Source organism: Pinus tabuliformis, chromosome 9 (genome assembly GCF_031772625.1).
Source record: "Pinus tabuliformis cultivar Carrire ecotype Pingquan chromosome 9, CPIR1, whole genome shotgun sequence".
Lineage (NCBI taxonomy): Eukaryota > Viridiplantae > Streptophyta > Pinopsida > Pinales > Pinaceae > Pinus > Pinus tabuliformis.
The window spans coordinates 962,670,787-962,697,225 of record NC_142307.1 but is presented as its reverse complement, the minus strand read 5'-3'; the positions used below and the strand labels follow the sequence as shown (position 1 = coordinate 962,697,225).

General features: G+C 32.2%; 1 protein-coding gene across 3 annotated transcripts; it reads right to left on the bottom strand.

Annotated features, from left to right (window-relative positions):
* Window positions 1-662: 662 nt before the first annotated feature.
* Window positions 663-22,244, bottom strand: LOC149151926 (putative proline transporter 2). Of its 3 annotated transcripts, none has more exons than XM_089443866.1 (5): window positions 22,146-22,244; window positions 21,344-21,533; window positions 21,132-21,256; window positions 1,251-1,466; window positions 663-1,148 (listed from the first exon to the last, which is right to left on the bottom strand). In XM_089443866.1, exons 1-5 carry the CDS (start codon window positions 22,230-22,232, stop codon window positions 762-764), a joined length of 1,005 nt encoding a protein of 334 aa, XP_089299992.1. In that variant the 5' UTR covers window positions 22,233-22,244; the 3' UTR covers window positions 663-761. The 3 variants fall into 3 exon arrangements, with proteins under 3 accessions (XP_089299992.1, XP_089299993.1, XP_089299994.1); XM_089443868.1 differs by having other exon boundaries at window positions 945-1,148; window positions 1,390-1,466; XM_089443867.1 differs by lacking the exon at window positions 1,251-1,466.
* Between the last annotated feature and the right edge of the window lie 4,195 nt (window positions 22,245-26,439).

Below are 26,439 nucleotides of genomic sequence, written 5' to 3'. Positions count from 1 at the left end.
TGTGAAAATTCAAGAAAAAATGATCACCTGCTCCAATGCAAAACCTATACACTCAACTAGTATATAATTTATAATTAAAATGTGCCTTTTCCTCCACGTCAACTAGGAAATTCAAATTCCATGCATGACTAGGGATATTTTTAGTAAATGGATTAGTTAACTGGGATATCAGTGAGTTAACAACAATTACAACTACTCAAATGAACTCCTACTGACTCTATTCATGACTAGAGCTCAGATAATTGAGTTTAACTAATAAAAACTCCACTAGATTGCTAGATTTTAGCAATCAACTCATGAAAAACTCTAATTCTAGCCTGCAAACTCGAATTCACTAATTTAACTAAGTGATTTGGCCATTTCACTCCTACTAACTGCAACTCAAGTCATCTTGTTGATGTGGAATTTCGAATTTCTCCATTTGACTAAGGCACAAGAAGTCAAATGAAGCCTTTTCTTGCTACAATTTAACAATCCATATAATTTTTTCAATTCTATAGGAAATTTTAAATCTTAAGGTTTCATAAAAAAGGAATGCATTGACCGATGCTTTTGTTCATTCATCATTATAGAGTCTTTAGAATACAATTTTTTGAAAGCTTCAAAATATCAAGTTTCTATAAGTTTCAAAAGGCTGATATATAGAATAAAGTAAATAGATATGATCAAAGATAAATGAAGAAATAATTATTACATAATTTATGGAATACAAGGTTCTTGTGTGATATTCAACATTACTTGGATTATAATATAATGATCAACTATGATGATATATCAGCAAAGAGATGGTATGTTTTGTAGTCAATAACAATGGAGTATAAGGATATTATAGTTCCTACTACGGCCAAGATGAAAAAAAACCATACATTCACCCGATGCCATGCTTTTTGTAATCCTTTCAAATCCTTTCCCTTGACTTGTATGTACATATGGTTTGGAAATACAAATGTTAATGGAATAACACTCACTGCACTTGTGAGGGTCACAAAATCCCCCAGAAATGGAAACATTGCTGCCACCAGTGTAGTAACAATTAAGTAAGTCCCTTGAGTGACAAACCTCACTATCCAGTTGTGTATAGAATATATGCCTTCATTCATCTTTCCAAATTTTGTATCCAAATATTCATATATGGGGCTTCCACATATCTGCAACCATCATTATGATCACATATGTTATAATTCACTCCCAAATATGAATTTGCTTGAGAAAAGCTAAAATTAAACGATAATCCACATTCATAAACATACATGTATTGATATCACAGTTTGTAGGAAAGCAGAAGCATTCGCCAAAGTTTTAACCCATTTGGGTCCATTTACATTATTAAGAAGATATGAGGAAGTTGATGAACCATATGCCCAATATCCTGCAAAGGTGACAACATACATTGGCACATTCCCCATAAGGAATTGGAGGTATAGGGCTTTATGCATGTTCCTTACATAAGGACGTTTTATTGTGGCCTACAAAACAATGTCAATAGAAAAATTCAATTGATTGCATGAAAAATAAAGACAAACATTCTATATTCTTATTAAACTTGAAATCAAGTTGCTTGAGTAACAAGTTCAAATTAATATGATTAAACAACTCTATACTATACATTTTACATAATGTATTGGATATAGATTATATGACATTTTATGAAATAAAATTTAAACCCACACATTATAGGTGATGCAATCTGAATCTTAATAACAAAAACTCCATGCATGGTGCAATCTATATAATGTGACCTTCATATACTTCCCAAGTTCCGTGAGAGAGTAGCTAAACAAGCAATTCTTTAATTTTCAAATATAATGGCTCATAGAAGTGTGTTGCAAGTTTCACTAATTAGATTGTTGCTTAAGTTTACTCTTAATTTTTTCATGATTAGTTGGATTGTTATTGAAATTTAATCCAAATATTTCTTATTCAATAGGTTCTTCTATTATTTATTTAGGAAATGTAATACTTATAGTAATTGTTAAATGGATTATTTAAAATGATGAGAAATTGGCCAATTGTGACTAATATCATGGATATGGGTAATATATTAATGACTTACTCTATGTAGATAATATATTGAAAATGATATCTCATATGTTGGACTACGATAACTTCTCAATGCTTAAATTAAAAAGAGTGAAGGGGCTCTAATGAATAGTTCATAAGGAACATTACTTGCTAAGGTTTTGCAAATGGGGTAGCTAGTTAAGTGAGATTAAGAATGGGAAAAAATCTACTATTAAGATTGCTTGAGCTAAAGGATTCTTTGGATGGGTGACCTCCAAATAAGTCATGGTTATTGAGTTCAAGCCTTAGGACTAATGATTAAATCTATATGATTCATTTCTCTAGTTTCAATCCACTTCTCCACCCCTATTAGAATCAACAAATACAATGCATGCCAAGTGGACTATTTAAAATCATGAGAAATTACTTAGTTGTAACTAATACTGATGGATATGGACTATAGATTAATGACTTACTTTATGAAGATAATCTAAAAAATTATATCTCATATCTTGGAATATGAAAACCGCTCAATGCTCCAATGAGAGGGACTCTAACTCAATATTTCATAAGCCATAAGACTTGCTAAGGTTTTACAAATGAGAAACAAGCTAAGTGGGCTTGATTTTGGGGAAAACTCCACACGTAAGCATGCATGAACTAGAGGGATCTTAGGATGGAGGAATGATTCAAGTGCATCCCATATAGTTTTCCTTTTATTTTGTTATGTAGAATCTATTTTCACCATAGGAATATGTTAGTTTTGTTGAAGTGTCCTTAGAGGACATAGGTAAATAACTAATAATATGAGGTGGCCTTTAGCTTCTAGAATCAGGGACATATGTAATCATTTTAAAAGGGTGTTAGTTATATCCCATATTGTCTTAAGAATATAATTGTAGGGGATAGACATAAATAAAAAGAAATATGTTGCATAGGGCTTGCTAAGGCTTTTGAACTGTAAAAGCCCATCTGTGTAATTATCTGAAGTTTTTCAATATAATAGTATATTGTGTGTTACTATTTTTATCTGTATATTTCAAGCCTCTATAATGTCAATAAATGAGTTCGTTTCATGAATCAAGATTTATGATTTTCATGTCCAAGATTATATTATTCAGTTAACAATAGGAAGTTGTGTTGAATAACTTGTGTGTAAACCCTAGGTGTTGAGAGGATCTATAGAGAAATAACAAGTTGCTAGGATCGATGATAGTGAATCGGACTCTTCTAAGTTCGAGAGCCTATATATTCATTCATATGTAGATCACAATCCCAAGAAAATAATTAGATTCATAGTTAGAGGAGGCAAAGTATTTGAGTGAAGGTCAACATGTTGTACATAATCTTCCCAAGATTTTTTGTAAAATAGTATTTCATCAAAAAATACGAGCACAACTATTCTAAGGAATAGTTCAAAAATAGAATTCATCAACCTTTCAAATGTTGAAGGTGTATTTGTAACTCCAAATGACATAACCAAAAACTCATAATGACCTTCATGTGCTCTAAAGGTTGTTTTGGGAATGTCTTCTCGCCTCATTCTAATTTGATGATGTTTGTAATGAAGATCCAACTTAGTAAAGAAAATTTCTCTATGAAATTCATCAATGGCAGGAAGATGAAAATTATCTTTGGTAATTGTGTTGTCTATATTCTATACACATATGCTACAAACCATCCTTTTCGATAACCATCATCACTAGTGAAGAGAAATCACCTTATCTAGGTTGAATTATGATGACCTCTAACATTTATTGAACCATATGCTTAATCTCACTCTTCCGTGCATGTGGATATCTATTAGGCATAAGATTAGGTGGTACCCTTCCTGATTGCAAATTACAAATGTTTTCATGTTCTCAGATAGATGGAGGACCCTTAGGTATTTCTCCAAATATTGTAACATGATTATTCATAACCTTTTGAAGATCCACTGGCATAGAGGATAGAGATGCCATGTCTAATGAATACAATTGTGTGACTACACCTCAGTGTCCCTTTTTTATCAATTTTGTCACATTATTAGAGCTTATCACTTTACTAGGCTTCCCTTGGATACCTCTAAGCTCAATTTCCTTTCCTTCTGATAAAAATTTATGAAAAGATCTTGGAAATTAAGGGTCATTGTTCCTAATAATTGTAAACATTGGACTGCCAATACAACATGAGTACCACCCATTTGGATTACAATCATGGGACTAAATAATAAATACTCCCCCATATTCAACTTAATATTATTTCACTTCCATGAACAATTTATGGCACCTCCATCTATAGTCATCACATGAAGTTATGGTGTTGGATAGACAAAGAAATTAAGAAGTTTTCCCAATTTATAATTGATGAAGTTATGGGTACTAACTAAATATATCAATACCATTACCCTCTTCCTTTTGATATATCCTTCTATCTTGAGGGTTTTTGGAGTATTGATGTTGGCCAATGCATGACAAGAGATTGTTGGAGTAGTTTCTTATAGCTCTAGATCTTGTGAAATTTCCACATCTTGATCTTCTTGATCTTCACAGTTTATGTAGAATAACCTCTTCTCATTACATCCATTCCCTTTACTATACTTGTTTTCATAGTTGAAACATAGTCCATTTTCTCTTCTTTCATCCATTTGTTGAGGAGTCAACCTTGTCAATTTAGGAAAGGGAGCATGATTTTATCTATAGTTATTAGTGACCAATTTTCTAGTGGTCATATTTTTACTTTCAACTTTCCTTTCTAGATTGAAAGCATGCTCTATAGATTTAGGTTCAAAGTGGTGCACCTCATCTGGATGTTTTCCCATCAAGTGCCCATAAAGGTCTAACAAGTTATCCTTTGAAATATTCTTTACTCTGAGGCTCAACTTTTGAAAATGTTGAATGTACTCTGTAATAGGACCCTTTTTTTTAATGAATATTTACCAATTGAAAAAGGAATGTGTTGTTCTTAATATCCCCATAATGTGTTATCAATTCCTCTACAAAAATGGACCAAGACATAACAAATATTTTTTTCTCTTAAAAATCCATTGATACCATACATGTTGGTATTGTTATAATAACATGGATGCAATATTTAACTTTTGTAAGGATGCCACTTAGTGTATATCAAAGTATTGTTCAATATTAAATATACATGTAATAGGATCATTGCCATAAAATTTCCTCATATCAATCTTTAGAATGTAGTAGTTTCTGAGTGTTGACTTGAAGCCCTGATGATGTGGATCTTGGATTAAAAATTCATGATTATGGTTTTGTGATTCATAATTTGTGCTCTTTAACTATGTTAGCTTACTCCCCATATGAGATTGATTCTCAACAACATGCTTCTTCTTATGCTTACAATTTCCTTGGATATCCACATCTCTTTTAGAAAGCCTCTCCAAGAGAATATTTTCCATGGCAATCATAGATTTTTGTATTTCTTCCTTACTTTCATTCATATTCATTTAGCATACTTCCTTATGTCCATTCGTCTTCTTTTCCATTTCTCTTTTAAGTTCTTCTTGAGAACCTAAGGATCTACCTTTTTCTACTTACTAGTATCCATTTCATTAACTTTATTCTCTAATTGAGATAACCTAAATTATAAGTCTTCAATTTCTTCATGAGTCAAGGATAATCCTTCAATAAATTTAATTAGTGTAGTAGCCTTCTTCAGAGTCATGTTGGAAAATAATAATAAACCTCCTCTTTATTACAAAAAAAAGAGAGGGGGGTCTCCTAATGAACAATTATGCTAATAGAAAGTTATGTACCTTAATTTGGAGAATATTTGAATGGATGAAGCTTTATTGGCATATCTTCGAGATTTGAGGTCTTCTGGATCTAAAAATTTATTCTATGATACTCTGATATGTATTTTCTGCAAATCCATAGGTGTGAACTAAATCTAATGTGCCAACCTAAAGTTATAGTAAATTTCCTAAAACTTCCTATTTTTTTTTCCTCTTCCCACAAGCAAACTTGTATAGTGTTCCTTGTGTCCAATTCTTGAAATATAATTTAGGAACTTATACCTAAGGTACTTATATATTTCTCCTAAAATACTTTAAGATTTCATAGTCTAAAAAAATTATAGACAAGAAGATATAGCCAAAATACCAAGCTGACCTATTTAAAATTTATTCTATGATTGTTAACAAACCCTAACATCCATGGGGTATAACTCCCAAAGTATGGACCAAATTATGAAAATGAAACCAGATATTCCCCGAGATTTCTCCTTAATATGGTCCAAGTTTCACTATATTAAATCTTATAGAAAAAAAAGTTATATCAAAAATGTCAAGTTGGCTTGTTTGAGACTGAATTATGGAGCACACAAAAACCCTAACTTCCTTGGAGAATATCTCCAAAAATATAGAAAACCAAGATTTGAAATTTGGACTAGAAGTTCAACAAATTTCTTCTTAACATGGTGGAATTTCACAATCTGAAGCCTTACAAATAGATAGATATATATATATATATATATATATATATATATATATATATATATATATATATATATATATAGATATAGATATATAGATATAGCAAAAATGTTGAATTGACACATTTGAAGTAGCAAAACTCTATGATTAAGAGCGTTTATTCCAAATGTGATAATCCTTGCTCCTTAAAAATGATAGGAAACCAATAGTTATTGTCCAATTTGAGTGAGAAACCTCCTTATACAATAAATACAATGAACTAGACAATATTTGATGATCCTAAGACTAGGTCTCCTTAGTATGTGGGAGACAAAGGATATAATTCTAATAAGATGGCATCATTATGGGCTCTAGCCTACATAACAATATAATAATATAAATGTAATCACTCAATATTAGGGCTTAATAATATATTTTTGGGTTAAAATTGGGCTTATATATGGCTTAACACTAGATGTATTGATTTCAATGTACATGTTGATTTCTGATTTCATGTAACTAGATGTATGATGTACATTAATTTCAAAGTAATTATATTAATAGTGTGCATTTATTTAAGAGTAAGAATAAAAAAAATATTGACGAAGTGCATTGATTTATGTGCGATAGTAATTCAACCATAAATAATGTACCTCAATTTCATCTTAAATAAAATGTTCATTTACTTGAAATGCATGGTTATTGAAATTGTAAACTATTTATAATTGACTACATTCTTATTATTCCCATTTTCCATCATTCAACATTGTTAGTTACTTTCCATTCAAACAAGGTAATAGAAAATAACTACAATTGAAACTGACTTGGGGTTTAACACTCCATAAGTCACAATGATTGACTTTGGAAAAATATACTATTAATGTTGGAGAGCAAGAGAGACAAGGTATGATGTTTACTACACTATTTCCAGTTAAAGATTTGAATGGTCTATGATCTCAACTACACTTTTCATATGATCAATAGGAAAAGGTGGCAAAACTAATAGGTGTGACAATAAGAAGAGTAGACAAAAATAGTTTGAGATTGATCACAATGAAGACTATTTGTACTTGCCTACATTCTTATTATTCACATTATTTATCATTCAACACTATTACATAGTCACTTCACATTCAAAAAATTTATTTCATTATTTTTCATCATTCATGTTAGGTAAATGAGAAAATTTAAAATTAAAGTGACAAGATTAATATTATACATATTTGAGCATAATTTAACCTTATCAGAGTAATTAGATGTTCAACAAACTTTGTGTGACCATGCAAGACTAAAACTAGCCTAGATCCATCTTAACCTTGGATCTACCAAGCACCTAAAGGGATCAAATCCCTCGAGGTGCAATCCTGACCTCAAGTTTTGCACTCAAAAAAGAGGTTTCCACTTTGAGATATTTGATCCCTCTTGGCGCTTGATAAATTTAGGGTTAATATGGATCTAGGCTACTTTAAAAAAATCATGTAATATTTATTTCGATAGGCATGTCTATCTTGGAATAGGGATTATATAATTTTAATTTAATTATCGATAATTATTAGATGGACAGTAGTGATTTAACCTCCATAGAATATTCTTAGTAGTATTGATGCAAGAGCATTAGAGCTTCCCAAAACTATCAAGCCTTTTGAAAAAAATCTGCAAGAGGGGTTTCAATATTGAAAAGGAATTCTAGTTCCTTATTTTTAAATATTCTTAGTTTCTTTTAATTATTATAAAATAGTTTTAGAAAAGTTATAGATAGGAAAGATTTTATCCATAAGGCAAAAGCAAATTTTCCTTGAAAAACATGATAGATTTAGGGAATCAATCATGAAAGATTTAGGGAATAAATCAGGGGGTGATTTAGGGGTTTAGGAAAATCTAGTTTTCTTTTACAGTAATATTTAATCAATATAAGCCAAAGGTAAAAGATAATGGCCAAATGAATGTAGAATCTAGCCAAGAGAGAAATGAGAGTTTGAGTATGTATGTATAAAGTTATAAAATGAAATGAGATTTCATGTTATTATGGATTGTCACTAAGTCTAAATGTTTTAGAGTAATTTTGTACATTATGGAGGATTCCCTGTGTAGATGAAGTTGAATCAATATGAGTAATTCATGTAATTAAAATTGGGTCTCTATGTGAGCTAATCCTGCAAAATGAGAAGAGAGTCATTGACACATGCAGATGTTTGTGTGTGTGAGGCACATAGAAAAGTCTGGTTGAAGACTTGATGACTTCAAACAGGTATTTCGTGTACCAATATGGTGTGCACAAATTGGGGTTACAATTGAATAACATTGTGGAACAAGATTTAAATATTGTACATGAGGATGCCTATGCATTGAGATAGACATAGAAGTCTTATTTGAAGACTTCAACAAATGAAAAAATTACCCTGGGAATGAAGGGTGGGTTCAATGAAGAGAAATTACAGAGCAAGAGGTGATCAAGATCTTTAGTGGAATACTTGGTAGAAATTTAGTGGTTTTGGTCAAGAGTAGAGGATAAGCGCCATCTATTGAAAGGAGCGCTAGTTGTTGGGTACATGGTTTGAGTTGATTGGAGGATAGTGGAAGCGTGGAATGCATATCTAAAAGTTATATACGTGAAAGGACATAAGAAATGGTGCATTTTTTTTGAAGGTAAGAAGCGTTGACAGAACATACGCTGAGAAGCTTAAAAGATTAGGAGTTGTGTACAGGATTCCTAGCATGAACCTACATGGATTCAAAGTGGCGTTGAGTAAGTGTGTCGTCCTCATCATGATAATCCATGAAGAGGTCTTCCACAAGTGTGAGAAATAAATATTGGTGGATAGTTGTACCACTTTGTATTAAAATTGAAGGGACAGTAATTAAACCTTAGTAGCACGTCTCTGATGGTCATCGTCTCCATCCTTTCAAGAAGTCCATGCATGAAGACAAGCATGAATCCCACATAAATTATATTCATGGAATAGGGAAACATATGGAGATATTATTCATATTTCCATCCTTGAAATTAAATGTTAATGCACATATGTTATAAGGTAATTTATCTGTGGATGAATGACACAAAATAATGGGAGAGATAATGAGTGGTAAGAGAGATCATGCATGGGGTGAGACTTTATATTATTTGATTTAAATTTGTGAATGCATTGAAATTTTATGAATGTGGTATGTTATTCTCATATGAATAATGAGCATGAGCAGAGGAGTAATTCACATTAAGGGAAGATAAATTGAAAAATATGAAAAGTTAAATTGTGGTAAAGTTAAATTTTCATGCATCAAGTGATATCGAAGGAGTAGGTTCACTCTATGGAGGAGAAATTCATAACTTGAACTATTTTGGGTTTGGAAATATAAATGAGGTAAATATTTTTTTAGTTTCAATTTATATTGAAGTTGCATGGAATATGATTTTAGAGAAAAAGAAAGAACATTGATGTTCTTTGAGGGCATCAGGATAATTTCTACTTTGGGAGGAAAGTAAAACTATATCAGAGTAGGATAAGATTTGCAACTGTAGTAGAGCTGCAATAGTACAACCAACAAAAAGATTGGAGGAAACCGCAACAACAGTGTATGTTCGTATGAGGTTGAACCAAAGATAAATTGGTATTTATTTTTTCAACTAATTTGTGAGGCAAATTTTTAATTACAGGTAGTAGTGGTGAAGGATGACTACAGTAGGAGGATTGTAACAAATAATAGAGGAAGTTCTTGGACACTATAGAAAAGAACCTTTACAAGTTCCAGCTGAGGTTTGAAGAAAGAGGACAGGTGGATGTTATTAGAGGAAGTGAAGATCTGCGTAAGCCTAAGAGGAGAAAAGAAGCTCAAGAGGTTCTAGAAGAGAGAACCAAGGATACCAAGAGGCCAAGCTCTGAGATATATCACTAAAGTATTATAAAAAGTTAAGGACCTACTTTCTATTACATAGGCTTGGAGTTAATCTACAAATGGACTAGGTAAAGTTCACAAAGGAAGAGGAAAGATGCCATACTAATAGTCATGTCATGGGTTCAAGGAGAAGCTACAATAGAAGAAAAGAAGATGTCAAATAAAATGGCATAAATAGAAGGATGAGCAAGAGCAAGTTGAAGACAAGTTGCTAAGATAAAAATACAGATGAATGTTCTAATGGAACTACTACTGGAAGGTGTGTAGAAATTCCTTGTATCTCAACTACTAATAGTAATTTACTAAAACAATAGACTTGAATCTGCTCTACTCATCAGCAGAAATAATTAAATGATCATGAAATCATGAAGAATACAAGAGAAAGTTTGAAATCAACACATTACACAATGATTTCCTGGGGAAATCCACAACCAAAAATCCCTGCTATCTGTATATTGCATTAGTCAGAAAATAAGATAAGATTACAATGATTTTATCAAGCCTGAGCAACCTCTGCACTATCTCTATCTGTCTCATTACTTCCTAGACAAGCCCAGGCCAATACTTAACCAATTTTATGCTTGCCCAAGTCCCTATTTCCTTGGGAATATCCCCCTATCAATTAGGGAAATTCCTCAAAGGAATTGCGCAATCCATCATAGGCCTTCCTCTGACTGCATGCAGCACCTGTACAATTCAGATGATTATACAACTGATAGCACATTGTCCCTAAACTCCAATCTCAACTAGGTAACTCTCATATCTAACATGCATGAGTTATTTTTTATTGAATCGTCAATTAACTGGTTGATCACTGCAGGCAACACCACACTACAAGACCTCCCACTAGTTCCTCCAACGGTTGGAACTAGTTTAACTAAATTTAACTTAGTTAAACTGAATTAATTATTTACAATTGAAAATAAACTCAACTAGGGCTCCTATAGTGCTGGAGAAACTCTACATGACTCAATTTAGACCCTCAACTCGAATTAACTAAGCCAAATAAGTCAAATTAACTTAGTTAACTAATACAAGTTGTCATGTGATGTGGAATTACAATTTTATTCCTAATTTAATTCAAGGACAAAATTAAATTAGGATTTTATTGTTTCATTTTCAACACTCCCTCTCAACAAGAAAGGGATTATCTGCTACCTCGATCTTGCCTCTATGAAACTCAAATTTGCATCTTGAAAATTCCTTTTTCAAAATATTGCATCCTCTTTCTTTGTAGGAATGTACTCCAACAACATGATTCTCCTCTGCACACAATCTCGTAGATGGTGATATCAGATGTCTATATGGTTGGAATGATCATGAAAAATTGGATTCTCAAAGAGTTTGATAAAACTCTAATTGTCACAATAAATCATTGTAGGATCTATCCGCTGACCAAATAAACCAACAAGGATCTTCCTCATCCAGATAGCTTCACAAGTCGCTTGACTAGCAGCCATGTACTCTGCTTCTTTCGAAGTGAGTGCAACTGATCTCCGCTTCTTGTTGTACCAAGAAACTACTACTGACCCAATACAGAATATCCCCCCTAATGTGCTCTTACTATCGGATCAACTCCCTACCCAATCTGCATCTCTGAAGCCTTGCAACTTCACCCCCTTTGTCCATTTGTAACAAAGACAAAACTGAGCGGTGCATCTGAGGTATCTCAACACATGTTTAACTGCCTTCCAATAGAGTTTGGTTGGATTAACCATTGCATGACTAAGTTGGTTAACTGCAAAACATATGTCTGGTCATGTATTCACCAAATATGTAAGTGAACCCACAAGCTTCTTTTAAATAGTAGCCTCCACTGCCTCACCTGAAGTAGCATCTTCCTTCCTCCAGTTCCCTACTAGAGGGGTCTCCATGGGTTTGCTTCTTTCCATGTGGAACTTCTTAAGTATCTTTTTGGCATACTTTCCCTTAGATACAAACAATTCCTCATCTCCTTTCCATACTTCCATACCAAGGAAATAATACACGAGCCCCAGGTCCATCTCAAATTCTCTCGCAAGATCCACTTTGCAATATTTTACAAGCTTCTCATCACCTGTTAGAATTAAATCATCGACATATAATACTATAATTAACAATTTACCTTCAACCACAATATGGTAAAGGTTCACATCTGCTTCACTTTTGGTGAAGCCCAACCTGATGAAATAGCTATCAATCCTAGTGTACTAAGCATGGCTTGCTTGTTTCAATTCATATAGTGCTTGCTTGAGTCCGCACACATCTGACCCTCAGTTGAAGGTATCAAATCCTTCTGGCTGCTCAATGTACACCACTTCCTTAATCACACCATTGAGGAATGTTGTATTCACATCCACCTAATGTATCTTCTATCTCGTCTGCATTGAAAGTGATAGAATAGATCTGATTGAAGAGTACCATGCTACTCGATCAAAGGTCTCATCGTAATCAATTCCCTCCACCTGAGAGAACCATCTAGCCACAAATATGGCCTTGTGTTTCTCCACACTCCCATCTGTTGCTTGCTTTACCTTGTAAATCCATATGGAACTCACCACTGACTTATCTGTTGGTCTTGGAACCACTTCCAAAACATTGTTTTTGATAATGGAGTCATACTCCTCTACCATGGCATCAACCCATACTAGTTTCTTCATTTCTTCCTCAAATGAGGATGGCTCAATCTCTACACTCTCGCTCATTAGAGCCATGTACCCATTGTACTGACCTAGTGACCTCCTTTTCCTGTGTTGTGATGTGGGTTCTCCCACATTCTCTCTAGCATCATGCATCAATCTGTTAACCTCTCTGGTGCGCTTCCTTCCATCTCTAGAAGTCTTTGCATGAGTGGGTTCTTCCACTCTCTGCTCCTCTGCATGTGGTTACTCCACATCATCCTGAGGTTCTTCCTTTGGAGATAAAATCTCCTCTTCTCCATGCAACTGAATCAACCTCTCAAGGGAACATCTCATGGCCTTCTCTTCATCAAACTTCACATATCTACAAACCACTATCATCCTGTGATATGGAAGGTACACTTGATAGTTTTGAGGTCTATCAATGTACCCCACAAATATTCCCAACTAAGTTGTTGGTTCTAGATTTTCATTGCATCCTTGGTAACATGATAGTAAGTTGATGAACCAAAGATCCTGAAGTGTGCCGCATCTAGTTTCTTACCTTAAAAAGCTTCTTTTGGTGTACTCATCCTGAGAATCCAATGAGGAATTCTGTTCTACACATATGCAGTTGTGTTGCATGCTTTAGCTCACAAGTGCAACGATAGGCCCTCATCATGTAACATTTCTAGTGCAACTACCACAATACTTATGTTTTTCCTTTTAGCCAGCCCATTCTACTGTGGTTTACGGGGTGCTATTAACTCTCGTCGAATGCCTTCTAATCAACAAAAGTTCTTGAATTCATTCAACACATATTCTCCATCGTTATCACTCTTGCCAATGTCTTTCTCAACAAGTGCTTTAAATTCACAAAATTTAGTCAATGTCTGATCTTTCTTCTGCATGATGAAAAACTAGCACTCATGAGAGAAATCATCTACAAATATTACATAGTACCTATGCTTGGCTGTGGAGGCTATCAAGAACGGTCCACACACATTTGAGTGAACTCTTTTAAGGATCGCTTGTGCTCAACTGTCCTTATCATGAATGGTGGCTTTGGTGTACTTCCCCAATGTACACCCTTTGCATACGTCTATCTGCTCTAATGTATCCTTGGGAAGTTTTTTAAAAATTTGTTGCATGATCTTCAAAGCTCCTTGGTGCAAGTGACCCAATATTCTATGCCACAACTCACCGATTTCTCAGCTCTGAACCTTCTCTGCTTTTTTTATCAATGCAATACAGTCTTCTACATCCAATTTGTAGAGGTTCTTCACTTGAACCCCGATCCACTTTACTTGTCCTGAGGCTATGTGACAAAAGAAAGCCTTTCCTTTCCTAAATATCCCATCGTAGCCACGATCCTACAACATAGCAACTAAAACCAAAGTATTCTTCAACCCATAATATACATGACATCTTTTAATGTGAGAGGAGAACCAGACTCCCTCTGAAAAGTAACATTACTGATGTCAGTGGCGTTATACCTTCCATCATCACCCATTTTGATGTGCATCTAGAGATCCTTCTCCTCCGAGTCACTGAAGAATTATTTGTTGCTGGTCATATGGAATGAGGCTCCACTATCATTAGGGAATTTTGAGGTCTAAAATGGGCCTCCTAAGGAAATTATAAAATAATAGTGGAAATAATAAAATAAGATTATATTACATCATCAAATTTTAGAGAGAAAAAAGGAAAAACTATTTTTTCAACTTGTATTTTCAACTTATATCCTTATGGGGTTACTCAAATTTTGAGAGAAAACATTTGTTAGATGAAGAATTTGATTCCTCATCCAAGGAGTACCCATGTTGCATACTTTCGATGGACCTTGCTACACAAAAAATGAGGAATACATGAAAAATATGACTGCAATAACATTTTTTCGTGTATTTCTGATTTTTCATGTAGCAGGGTCCATCAAAAGTATGCAACATGGGTGCTCCTTGGATGAGGAATTAAAATTTGCATCCAATAAGTACTCCTTCTCGAAATTTGAGTAAAACCTTGGGGAGATAAGTTGAGAATACAAGTTGAAAAAGTAGCTTTATTATTTTATTATTTTTTAATCTTTTTTCTTTTTTACTCCAAAAATGGTGAATCATCCCCCATCGTTGACATCATCATCTTGAATCCTATTGGTTCTTATAAATTTTATTTTGGTTGTAAATTTTTCTTAAGAGGCCTAGTTTAGACCTCAAAATTCCCCTAATTCTAGATACCACACACTACCCATCACTGATGTCACCATGCAAGCGATGAGGGTGAAATCTAACTGGAATTGTGAAGCAAGAGCTTCACTTGCTGCTCCTCTTGAGGGCTTCGTGTCAGCCTTTTTGTGTGGACACTTTGTGGCATAGTGTCCTAGCTTACGATAGTGAAAACATTTAATCTTCGACAAGTCCTTCTTCTTACTTCCCTAACTAGAATATGATTTGGAATGGGATGACTTCCCTTTCCCTTTCTTTGTCTTTCTCTCTAGTGTTCCGCCGAATCTCTTCTTACACCAAGTCGGACCACAAATGCTCCCACTATGGTAGCTTCTCCCTCCCATTTACTGAGTCTTGGTAGTTGTGCTAGCTCTTGGGAAGGCCTAGAAGTGTAAGGATGACCAGATCATCTTCAGCAACTGTAACACCAACACTTCCAAGCTTATCATGACATTGGGTGAACTTGGTCAAGTGCTTTGTTATTTGTGTCACCCTTCTCCATCTTGATTTTTTCTGAGCTTTTCCTTCAATGCCATCTTCCTGAGGTCATTATTCTTTTGAAAAATATTTGTCAAGGCCTTCCACATTGCATATGGAGTCTCCTTACTGTGGAGGTTCAAGACAATATGATCTCGAACTCCTTCTAAGATAGTCCTTCTCACCTTTGCAACACATTTTCTCCACTCTGCCAAATCTTGAGGATTAGTTGCTGGAGTCTTAGGAATATATTTGTCTATGAATTCATTAAGCCCATTGTCTTCCCACACTACCTCCATCATGTCCTTCCAAGCAATATAGTTTGAACTACCCTCAAGGGAAAATTCAAGCCTCAATTAGTAGAATGACATCGTGTTAACTGTGAAGTATGATACTACAAATTTGATTTCACCTACAAAAGACAAACTCATATTCTCCTCTTTTAGAGTGATTTATGCTATGATACCATGTAGAAATTCCTTGTATCTTCAAACTACTAATTGTAATTTACTAAAATAATAGACTTGAATTTACTCTACTCATTAGTGGAAACAATTAAATGATCGTGAAATCATGAAGCATACAAGAGAAAGAATTCAATCAACGCATTACACAATTATTTCTTGGGGAGAGCCACAACTAAAAACCCATAATATCTGTACATTTCATTAGTCATAAAATATGAGAAGATTATAGTGCTTTGCTCAAGCCCGAACAACCTTTACACTATCTCTATCTATCTCATTGCTTCCTAGACAAGCCCAGGCCAATATTTAACCAATTTTCTACTTGCCCAAGTCCTTATTTCCTTTCGTTGTTTCCTTGGGAATTAGCCCCCTATTAATTAGGGAAATTCCTCAAAGGAATTGCACAATCCATCATAGGACTTCCTCTAACCAATTTTCTACTTGCCCAAGTCCTTATTTCCTTTCGTTGTTTCCTTGGGAATTAGCCCCCTATTAATTAGGGAAATTCCTCAAAGGAATTGCACAATCCATCATAGGACTTCCTCTAACTGCATGCACCACCTGTACAATTCAGATGATTATACAATTGATAGTACATTGTCCTTGAACTCCAATCTCAACTAGGTAATAGTTAAATCTGACATGCATGAGTTATTTATGAGTGAATCATCAGTTAACTGGTTGATCACTATAGGCAGCACCACACTACTAGACCTCCCACTAGTTCCTCCAATAGTTGGAACTAAGTTAAATGACTTTAACTCAGTTAAACTAAATTAATTAATTACAACTCAAAATAAACTCAAACAGGGCTCCTATAATGTAGGAGACACTCTACATGACTCAAGTTAGACCATCAAATCGAATTAATTGAGCCAACTAATTGAAATTAGCTTAGATAACAAATACAAGTTGTCGTCTGATGTGGAATTACTATTTTATTCCTAATTTAATTCAAGGACAAAATTAAATTAGGATTTTCTTGTTGCATTTTCAACAAGGTGGGGAAGACTAAATGTGTGGATGGATTCTTTGGAAGAAAGTGAAGTGGCCTAGGTTGCAAGTGAAGTTGGAGCATATGTTAAATTCTCAATTGAAGGATGAAGAGCTCAGAGTAGAAAAGATGGAAGTTCGCTATTGTGAACTTGAACAAGGACTAATCCTTAGTGAAGATGAGGACGAAGAAGTTGATGAGATCCAAGAATCTCATTATTTTTAAAATAATTAAATGTTTGTAAATGAAGGTCATGTAGGTGTAGATGTTGGAGAGTTTCCTCATGAAGGAAATATCTAGGAAATTCAAATTAATGGAATTGTGGATGAAATTCTTATACCAAAGCACAGAGACATCCTTGGAGAGGAGGATGAAGGTAATGAGAAACTTACTATAAGTCTCATGAACTATTGAGGAAGTTCATATCAACATGAATATTTGATATCTGAAACATCAAATGAGGTCATGCGGCCCTATCATTGTTAACCTAACAAATTGTTATAGTTGTAGGTTTTGGTGAAGATGGACAATCATCTACATTTGTCAAAGAGATAGAGGAAAAGTAGAATATGAATTTTTCTCTAAGTGAAGAAGAAGAATGAGTGTCTTTACAAAACATTGGAGAAAAACATTATCATAAAACTGTGATGAAGGAAGATGAGACAATAATGTCTCATAAAGTGATTAGGACATAGCTGGATCAAGAAGATAGCCAAAAGGAGGACACTGATGCAGAACAACATATGAAGGAAATTCTCATAAGGGATGATGAAGGTATTATGTCGGAGGAGAGAGATATGGACTTTGAGGAAAAAGTAAATATGTTGGAGGAATGGTTGGAAGAAGACACAAATTTTGATTATGACATGAACGCTACAAATTTAGTTCAAGGTAATTTACCTATTTTTTTGAGGAATTGAATTTCTTAGAAGAGATATTAGAAAATAAAAGGGTGCATATTCATTATGTAAAATTGAATCTAGAAGCCAAGGAAATTGTCTTAGAATACGATAATGAGGAGGAAGTTGCAAGGCATGAGAAACAGATAGTGAAGCAGGTGTATAAACTAGAAATTGGTAAGAGTCTTGAAATTCTTATGCACAAGGAAGATATGTAGTAGCAAGTGAGAGATGAAATAAAGTTTCAGTAGTTAAGAGCAAAATTGGATGAGGAAATTGATAGGTTGTGTATGTTGAGGAAGAGGATGATAAGAAGAAGATATAGAAAGAGGAAAAGGACAATCAGCAGCAAAGTATAGCTAAATGAGAATCTTTCCATCAACAAGGAAAGTAGATGAGAAAAACTTAGGATTTGGAAGCCTAGAGAAGTGAAGGAAACATCAACAATAGTACAACAACATGCAAGGGAGAATGGAAAAATACAACAGAAAGTTTGGGATCCTAGAGGATTTGGAAATTGATGACATATGACCATGAGGTCGTGAACTTTTTCTACCTTGGGAGTTTGATGCAGGAGCATTATAGCTTCCCAAAACTAGTATTGAAGAAAATCTCTAAAAGGGCTTTCAATATTGAAAATGAATTATAGTTCTTTATTTGTAAATATTCTTAGTTTATTTTAATTATTATAGAATAGTTTTAGAAAAGTTGAGGATAGGAAATATTTTATCCATAAGGAAAAAGAAAATCTGCCTTGAAAAGCATGAGAGCTTTAGGGAATAAATCATGAGAGATTTAGGGAATAATTAGGGATTGATTTAGTGATCTATGAATTATCTGTAAACTGTCGTGGATATTCCATTGGAGAGTTCATCACAACATATCTGATAATATTATATTAAAAATTTGAAATTCTACACTATTACAGTTTTATTGAATTTCTAAATTTCTAGATTTTGTTGCAATTAGTGCATGCATGTGAATGGAAAATATGAAAAAAATAGAGAATGGAAAAATAAAAGCTCAAAAACACACATAATACACAAGATATGTTATGGGAAACCCTTTCGGGAGAAAACCAAAATGGAAGGTGAGGTCGCTCCACTCTCTTTCTCTATCCAAAAATATGGTTGTAGGTACAAAGAAGTATGGCCTATGGCCCATAGGTTACTACAATGCAAAAATCCTCTCAGTGTGCTCTACCTCCTATCCCTCTTGGATATTTTTTCTCATCTATGGAACAAATGCACTCGAAAGAATGGAATACATCTTCCTCCTAGTGGCCCAGTTATAACACAACGCAATAGCCTACTAATGCTTAAGTTTGACTACCTCAAGTCTTAACCAAAGTTACAATATATAATCTTTTAGAGCCTTTTACATCACAATTGCATGGCTAGCCCCTTTTCATGAATAATGGGGGATGACACGACATCTTCTTGAACCATGGCGGTGAAAACAGGAAGGTCAACTTCTGAGTGGCATAACTTTCACATATGGACTCCGATTGGCACACTTCTTGTGTCGTTGGAAAGATATTTGTGTGTAGAATAACATAAAAGTGGGTGGTGCTAAATTAGCAAAGGTTTACCTCTAAAAAATGTCATTTGATGCCTCAAAATGCTCCCGAAAGGTTTTAGACCTAGTTTTGCCAAATTAGGTCCCACTATTAAAGAGTCCCATGAGCCAATCCCTCCACTTTTCCCACTTTGAATGCATCAAGATGAGTGAAAAACAATATAAATATATATATATATATATATATATATATATATATATATATATATATATATATATATATATATATATATATATATATATATATATATATATATATATGCATGGAACATTATCGTAAATATATTACAATGACAATGATTCGATCCATGACAATGATTATATATGTTACCTGAAGATATAGGGTTTATTTTTGAATTTTTATGAAGGAGTATGCATTTTTTGTTAATATTCCTTTTAAAGATTTATCCAATTTCTAATGAATTTGGTTTATTAATATAGTATTAATCAATGTTTATAGAAAGTAATATTCAAAATGTTAATTAATTGATAAAATATTTAATAATTAGTTGATAATATAAATTAAATTAGCATTGTCTAAATATTATTATAGAGTTTTGATTGGAATTTGGCGAAACATAGACACTCACATTAACACATAATAACTAAATTACAGTAAATTAATGAAAATCCTAACAAAAAATTTATTAAACAGATCTGTAATAACAAATTAGGATACCATGTATACTATAAAAAGTATACTATAAAAGTAGAAAGCAATAAATTAAACAAAGTCACATTGTTAAATTAATATTCTTATGTTCCTTTCTCACAAGTAGATTAAATAAGGTTCCTCCCTCTTTGAAAAGATCTATCTTAAATATGGATATACCAACCATTGACAAGGATCAAGTTTGGAGTTAATATGGATAGTCAGTACACTTGCATTTCATACTGGATTTCCTTGAGCTTTTAAATAGGTTTCATTGTAACATATACAATGGGATATTGACTACCACACGCTTGTAAAACACCATCATAAACCCATCAAATGGCTAACTTAAAATGTTTTTTTTTTGTTTTTTAATATTCACTCACTCAACATAACATTACATTACATAATGTTTTAGAGCACCTCTAGAGAGGGATCAAGTCTCTTTTTACCTTAAAGGACATTTGTATGTGAGGAGATTTGATCTTTTTGGAGGTTGGTAGATCTGGAGTTAAAATGGATCTATGTTCGTTTAATTTCTCCCTTTAAATAGGCTATATTACACATGAATACCGTGGGTCGATACCATGGGTTCTCGATATCATAGGTCATATTTAATTTTATTTTTATTTTATTTTACCCAAATTAAAATGTTTACATTATCACATTAATCTTTTTATTTAATTTTATTTATTTGCATAATTTAACTTAGTCAAAATATTTAACATTATATTACATCTCTACCACAACACAATAAAACTTATTATTTTTCATTTTAAAATAATCACTTTTTATAAATTAAAATACAAAACAAATTTTAAAATATCTATATTCATAAAAACATCTCACTATTATATTAAAAAACAATATTTACATTTTTTTTCCATTTAAAAAAAATTATTTTTTATAAATTAAAATAAAAACCCAACTTTAAAATACCTGTATTTCTGGAAGCATCCCCGTATTATATGCAAAAACAATATTTGCAGCAGCTCCAATTGAGTTAAGAATTTTGGTGGCCTTTGAGCCTGAAATTTCATAATCTCTTGATTGGTTGTTAAGACCTGCATATCCAACAAAACACATTAATAATAAAAACCAAAGCTTTATTTTTTGGTTTAATTGGAAAAATATAAGGGATAAATAAATACCATCTTTTATAGATAAGACAATAGTAATAATGATGTATATGAGAGACAATATTGTGGCAACACCAAGCCATAACCGCAAGGCTGATAAGTGTGGAATGCTAAATGCAAAAAGACTACAAACAATTCCAGTGACTGTAATGCAGTAAGGTAACTTCAATATTCCCTCCTTGTCGTAGAAGGTATATATTGCCTGCACACAAAAATCAATCAAAAATAATTATTCGTAATTTACTATTTATAAATTATTTTAATTCATATATATAAATTTAATTTTTTAAAATTATATTATATTAATTATATAGATATATATATTTAGTAATTTTATGTTTTATTGTAATATATATAATTTTTATTTTCATAAGTGTTTATATATATGGTAATACTATATATTGTTATTTAAATTTAATAATTTTGTCTATATTTTAAGAAATATCAACATTATAGTTAAAATTAAAAAAAAAAAAGTAATTTAAAATATTAATAAAAATAATGCACTAAGGGTACATTATTAAGGTACTCTATTGTTAAGGTATTTTATTGAACTTATGACTTCACATCAATGATTGCTTTAAAAGAGCCGTGATCACTGTCTATCCAAGACCCCGTGGACTATATATAATATATATATATATTAATAAAAATAATGCACTGAAGGGTACATTATTAAGGTACTCTATTGTTAAGGTATTTTATTGAACCTATGACTTCACATCAATGATTGCCTTAAAAGAGCCGTGATGTCTATCCAAGACCCCGTGGACTATATATATATATATATGATATTTTGAATCTTGCTACTCACCTTTATAGCTTCTCCGGCCAAAATAATAAAACCAATATTACTCATGAAAAGGTTTGCATATTGTAAAGCCCATGTGAAATAATACATTTTATCACCTACAATATACAACAATAATTTTTAGTCAAATTATATATAATATATATATATATATATATATATATATAATATTATAAATATATATATATATATATATACTTTTGCAAAATCATTTATAAATAATCAAATACATTCAAAAATAAAAAACTAAAAAATTATTCACAATTAAAAAAATCTTAATAAGAAAAAATCATTATTAATCATAATTATAATATTTATTTATCACTACAAATGGTAAAAAATTGAAGATGCTTGTACAAGAAGAAAAGGTTATGCATAATAGATTCCCTAATATTAATATGCATGAAAAAGAAATAGCTATACATCATAAATTCCATGACATTAATATAAGTAAAATAATTGAATATTCTAAAAACAATATTTTACATGAAAGAAAGGGTTATGCATAATACATTCCATGATATTAATATACATAAAAAGAAATGGCTATACATCATAAATTCCATGACATTAATATAGCTAAAATAAATAAATAGAGTTAAAATATATATAAAAAAATTATATTAAAATTTTTAATTAATTTAAAATTTGTTTTGTTTTGTTATTGAAAATAATAATATTATTAATATATAAATTTGTATCATTTAATTATATTTTCTTGAAAACAAATTATTTAAAAAAAATTTAAATGCTTAATATCTGGAAGAGATATTCCATTCATCATAATAGTAGACAAATAAAATAATTAATTATAAAAACCGAAAACATTTGAATAAATAGAATTATTTAATTGATTAAGCTTTTAAATGTTATATATATAATTATTTATTTGATGAAACTTTTAGATGTTTTTTTGTTTTATAAAAATAATATTTAATAATTATTTTTATTTTTATTTTTAATAAATGTTATTTTATGATTTTTTTTAGATTTAGTTTGGATGTTCTATACATGGATAGGGTGTTAAGGGAAAGGGAAAGTTATAGTTCACTAGCATAGATCTATCAATTTTCTTCACATCCAAGTTTCTTTAAAGTGTAAAATACATATGTTATTTTCATCATTTAAATTGTATTTTTGAATGCTAAATAGAGTATTATATAGGACCACAAAATGATATATACATAATTTTTTAAAATGATATATAATATATATGTAATTGACATTAAAATATTTTACATAACATGTACATAGAGACAGCAAATTAAAATTATTTTTTTATTATTAATATATTTTTAAGTATATGCCAATATTATTTCATATTAATATATTTAGCGGTAACCCACATTGAATATATTTTTATATACCACATTAAAATATTTTATTTTAACAATTTTTTATATATAGATATATATGAAGTTGATATTGACATAAATTAGTTAACATAGATCTTCAAATTATTTTTTTAAATCCCTTGAAATATTTTTTAGAAGTATAAGATTTAAATATGTTACTCACAAATATTTTATTTCTAATTACTTTACAACATATTCATTTTTTTATTATTATAGCGGACACTATTTTTCTATTTAAAACATAACTTTTATTTTTATTTTTATTTTAAAGGGGATGGACGGACAGACAAACTTACACATCCCCTCATATTGGGTTGTAGAATGAGCCTCTCAGCTCAATAGGTTTATATTTATCCACTACTTGTCTAAACTTAGCTTTAAGAAATGGGTTGGAAGGTACCCTCATCACTCTCATCGCTTGCATTGTGAATAGTACTAAATGGAATTGGGTTTTAATGAGAAGATAAGTGAATAGAGGCTTCTGCACCAACGATATCCCTATAGGATCTATTAATTTGGATCACCCCCTTTCCCACATCATTGCCCTCATTATTGATGCAGGAGCATCCGGACTTAGCTAGCAATGTGATTATATGTTCACATGTTGTGGCTAACAAGAGATGAATTTTATTGACCTGAGTGGTCAAAATCAATTCTTAGAAGAGAGGGTTGGATCTCTTGAATTGATCTTTACTTCAATTATTGTAATAATTAAATCATTGTTTATTTTTAGAATAGGAGATAAGTGTTAGGATAGGTGTGTATCAGAGCTTGAGAATAGGGATTTAATAGTTGAGCTGATAAAAATAGAGATTGAGTTGTCAATGTTGTTAGGATAGGATTTGATCCATAAAAGAAAGGGGAAAATGTAATGATAGAGATTGGATGGAATAGGAGAGTTAGTAAGCGAGAGATTGAGAGAGAGAGTTAGGGTTTGAGAGTGAAACAGATGTTAGACAAATGTTGTAATCGAGCGAGCGGGCCAAGACTCGGTAATTTCTATTTTATTGAATAAACTAATTAAGTGTGGCATTGCGTATTATTCGTGGTGTGAAATTCTCTTGAATCTGTGTATCGGCATTCTGGACCCTAATCAGGTATTATTTTTCTAGTTATGCATTTTATTGATAAATCACAATCGATTTGCATTAAGGGTTATTCTCAGCTTAAGCGTTAAACCTTTGTTAAAACGTATTTATTAAAAGCGTGTATTAAGCACATGGGCAGTATTACCAAGTGGTAAGCAGTATCTCGCGCGCTTCAGAAATGGTAAATGGTATTTCGCAATTTTTACACGAGAAACCTGAGCAGGTGACACGTAGCACGAGAAAACCAGAAATCTCACGCGCCCTCGATCTGATAACAGTCATGCTAGAATTCATGTGAGATTGCACGATAACTGTTGGATCGAACGGGTGAGATCGACGGTGGAAATCAACCAGACTAGTTGGCAAGCGGATACGATGTGATATCCATTAGATCTGAAGAAGCCAGATCAACAGTGGAGATTGAAGCGCTTGGGGAGTAAGAAGTCAAAGTAGGACTGACAGTGATTGGTTCGGCAAACGGGACCCTCGGGAGGGAATACATGTACAAAATATGTTTAACGCGCAGCTGATTGGTTTTTAAGTGAACCATTAGTCCAATTCTAGACTACCACATCAATTTTGGTAACCATCCACATCAATCATGAATTGATTTGGGATAAGTTTCTTCTTGTCATAACTTTTTCCTATCTCTATTTGGTCTCCCTACCTTTGATTTGGAAACCTCTTGGTGTCAAATTTAATTCTTGGACTACATTTGGCTATCTCTTCCCTTATCCTCCCCTTTCTCCTTAATTTTCCTAATGCTCTTCTCATTCATTTTTCCTCTTGGTCTATGCCTCATGTTAAGGTTCAAACTTTCCTTGTGACTCTATCCTTCCCATTCTTTCCAGTTCAAACCCCCTCCATGGCTCACTCTAACTCTAGACTTCAAAGGAACCATGGCCACCACAACCCCCTTTTGAAGCTTTATTTCTCATTGAATACACTTTTTTTTCCTTTTGAACTCAAACCCCCCTAAAAATTAGACAAGATATTGAAGTTATTGAGGCTAAAGCTCATGTAGAATGTTACTACATCCTGGATGAGGAAATAGACGAGGAATTCAGATAATGGATCTCAAGTATGAGTGTAACATATTATCGAATTGTTGACATTTAGTGGAAAATGAATACTTTTATGGGAAAGTTTCTCATTGAAAGGAATGTGACATATAATGAGATCCTACTTTTCCTAGATGCATTGCAAGTTTAGATTCAACAAGTACAAGGTCAAGTTTCAACCATTGCTAAGAGGATTCTAGGTCTGGATCATTAGAACATAGAACCAACATGCATGCCTATACTGCAGAAGATGATCCCCTCACTCCTTGGCATGCACAATTATTTATTTATCTTGACAATGGCTTAAACGTTAGTATCATATATATCTCTCAATATAATCTGAGGCATATAGGTGATATTTACTACATAAGTAGTTTGATTTTCAAAGGAATTGTCATTAAAAATTTCTCTCATATTCTTTTGATAAAGAAAATGTTATACCGCTACTAATTTGGGAAACAAGAAGTCAATGATAGCTATTTATACATAGTTTTTAATCATAATCAATATGAATTAATAATTGGCTTAAAAAAATAATACTCCATAGTTATCTTTAATTTGTATACTTGCCTAAAAGCCGGTGTATGGTCAAAAAAGCATTGATCTCTCAAATTTTTGAAACAACTTATAAATTTTATAAAAAATTTTGAAAATTATAATATTAAATAGAATATTTTGAAAACTTAAAAATCAAGTTTTAAATTTTAATGTTTAAAATTTCTTTTTTAGATTGATTGGTGTATAAGAAATGATAAATTTTGTGAGAAATTGAAATTTGATTATATAGCTCCCG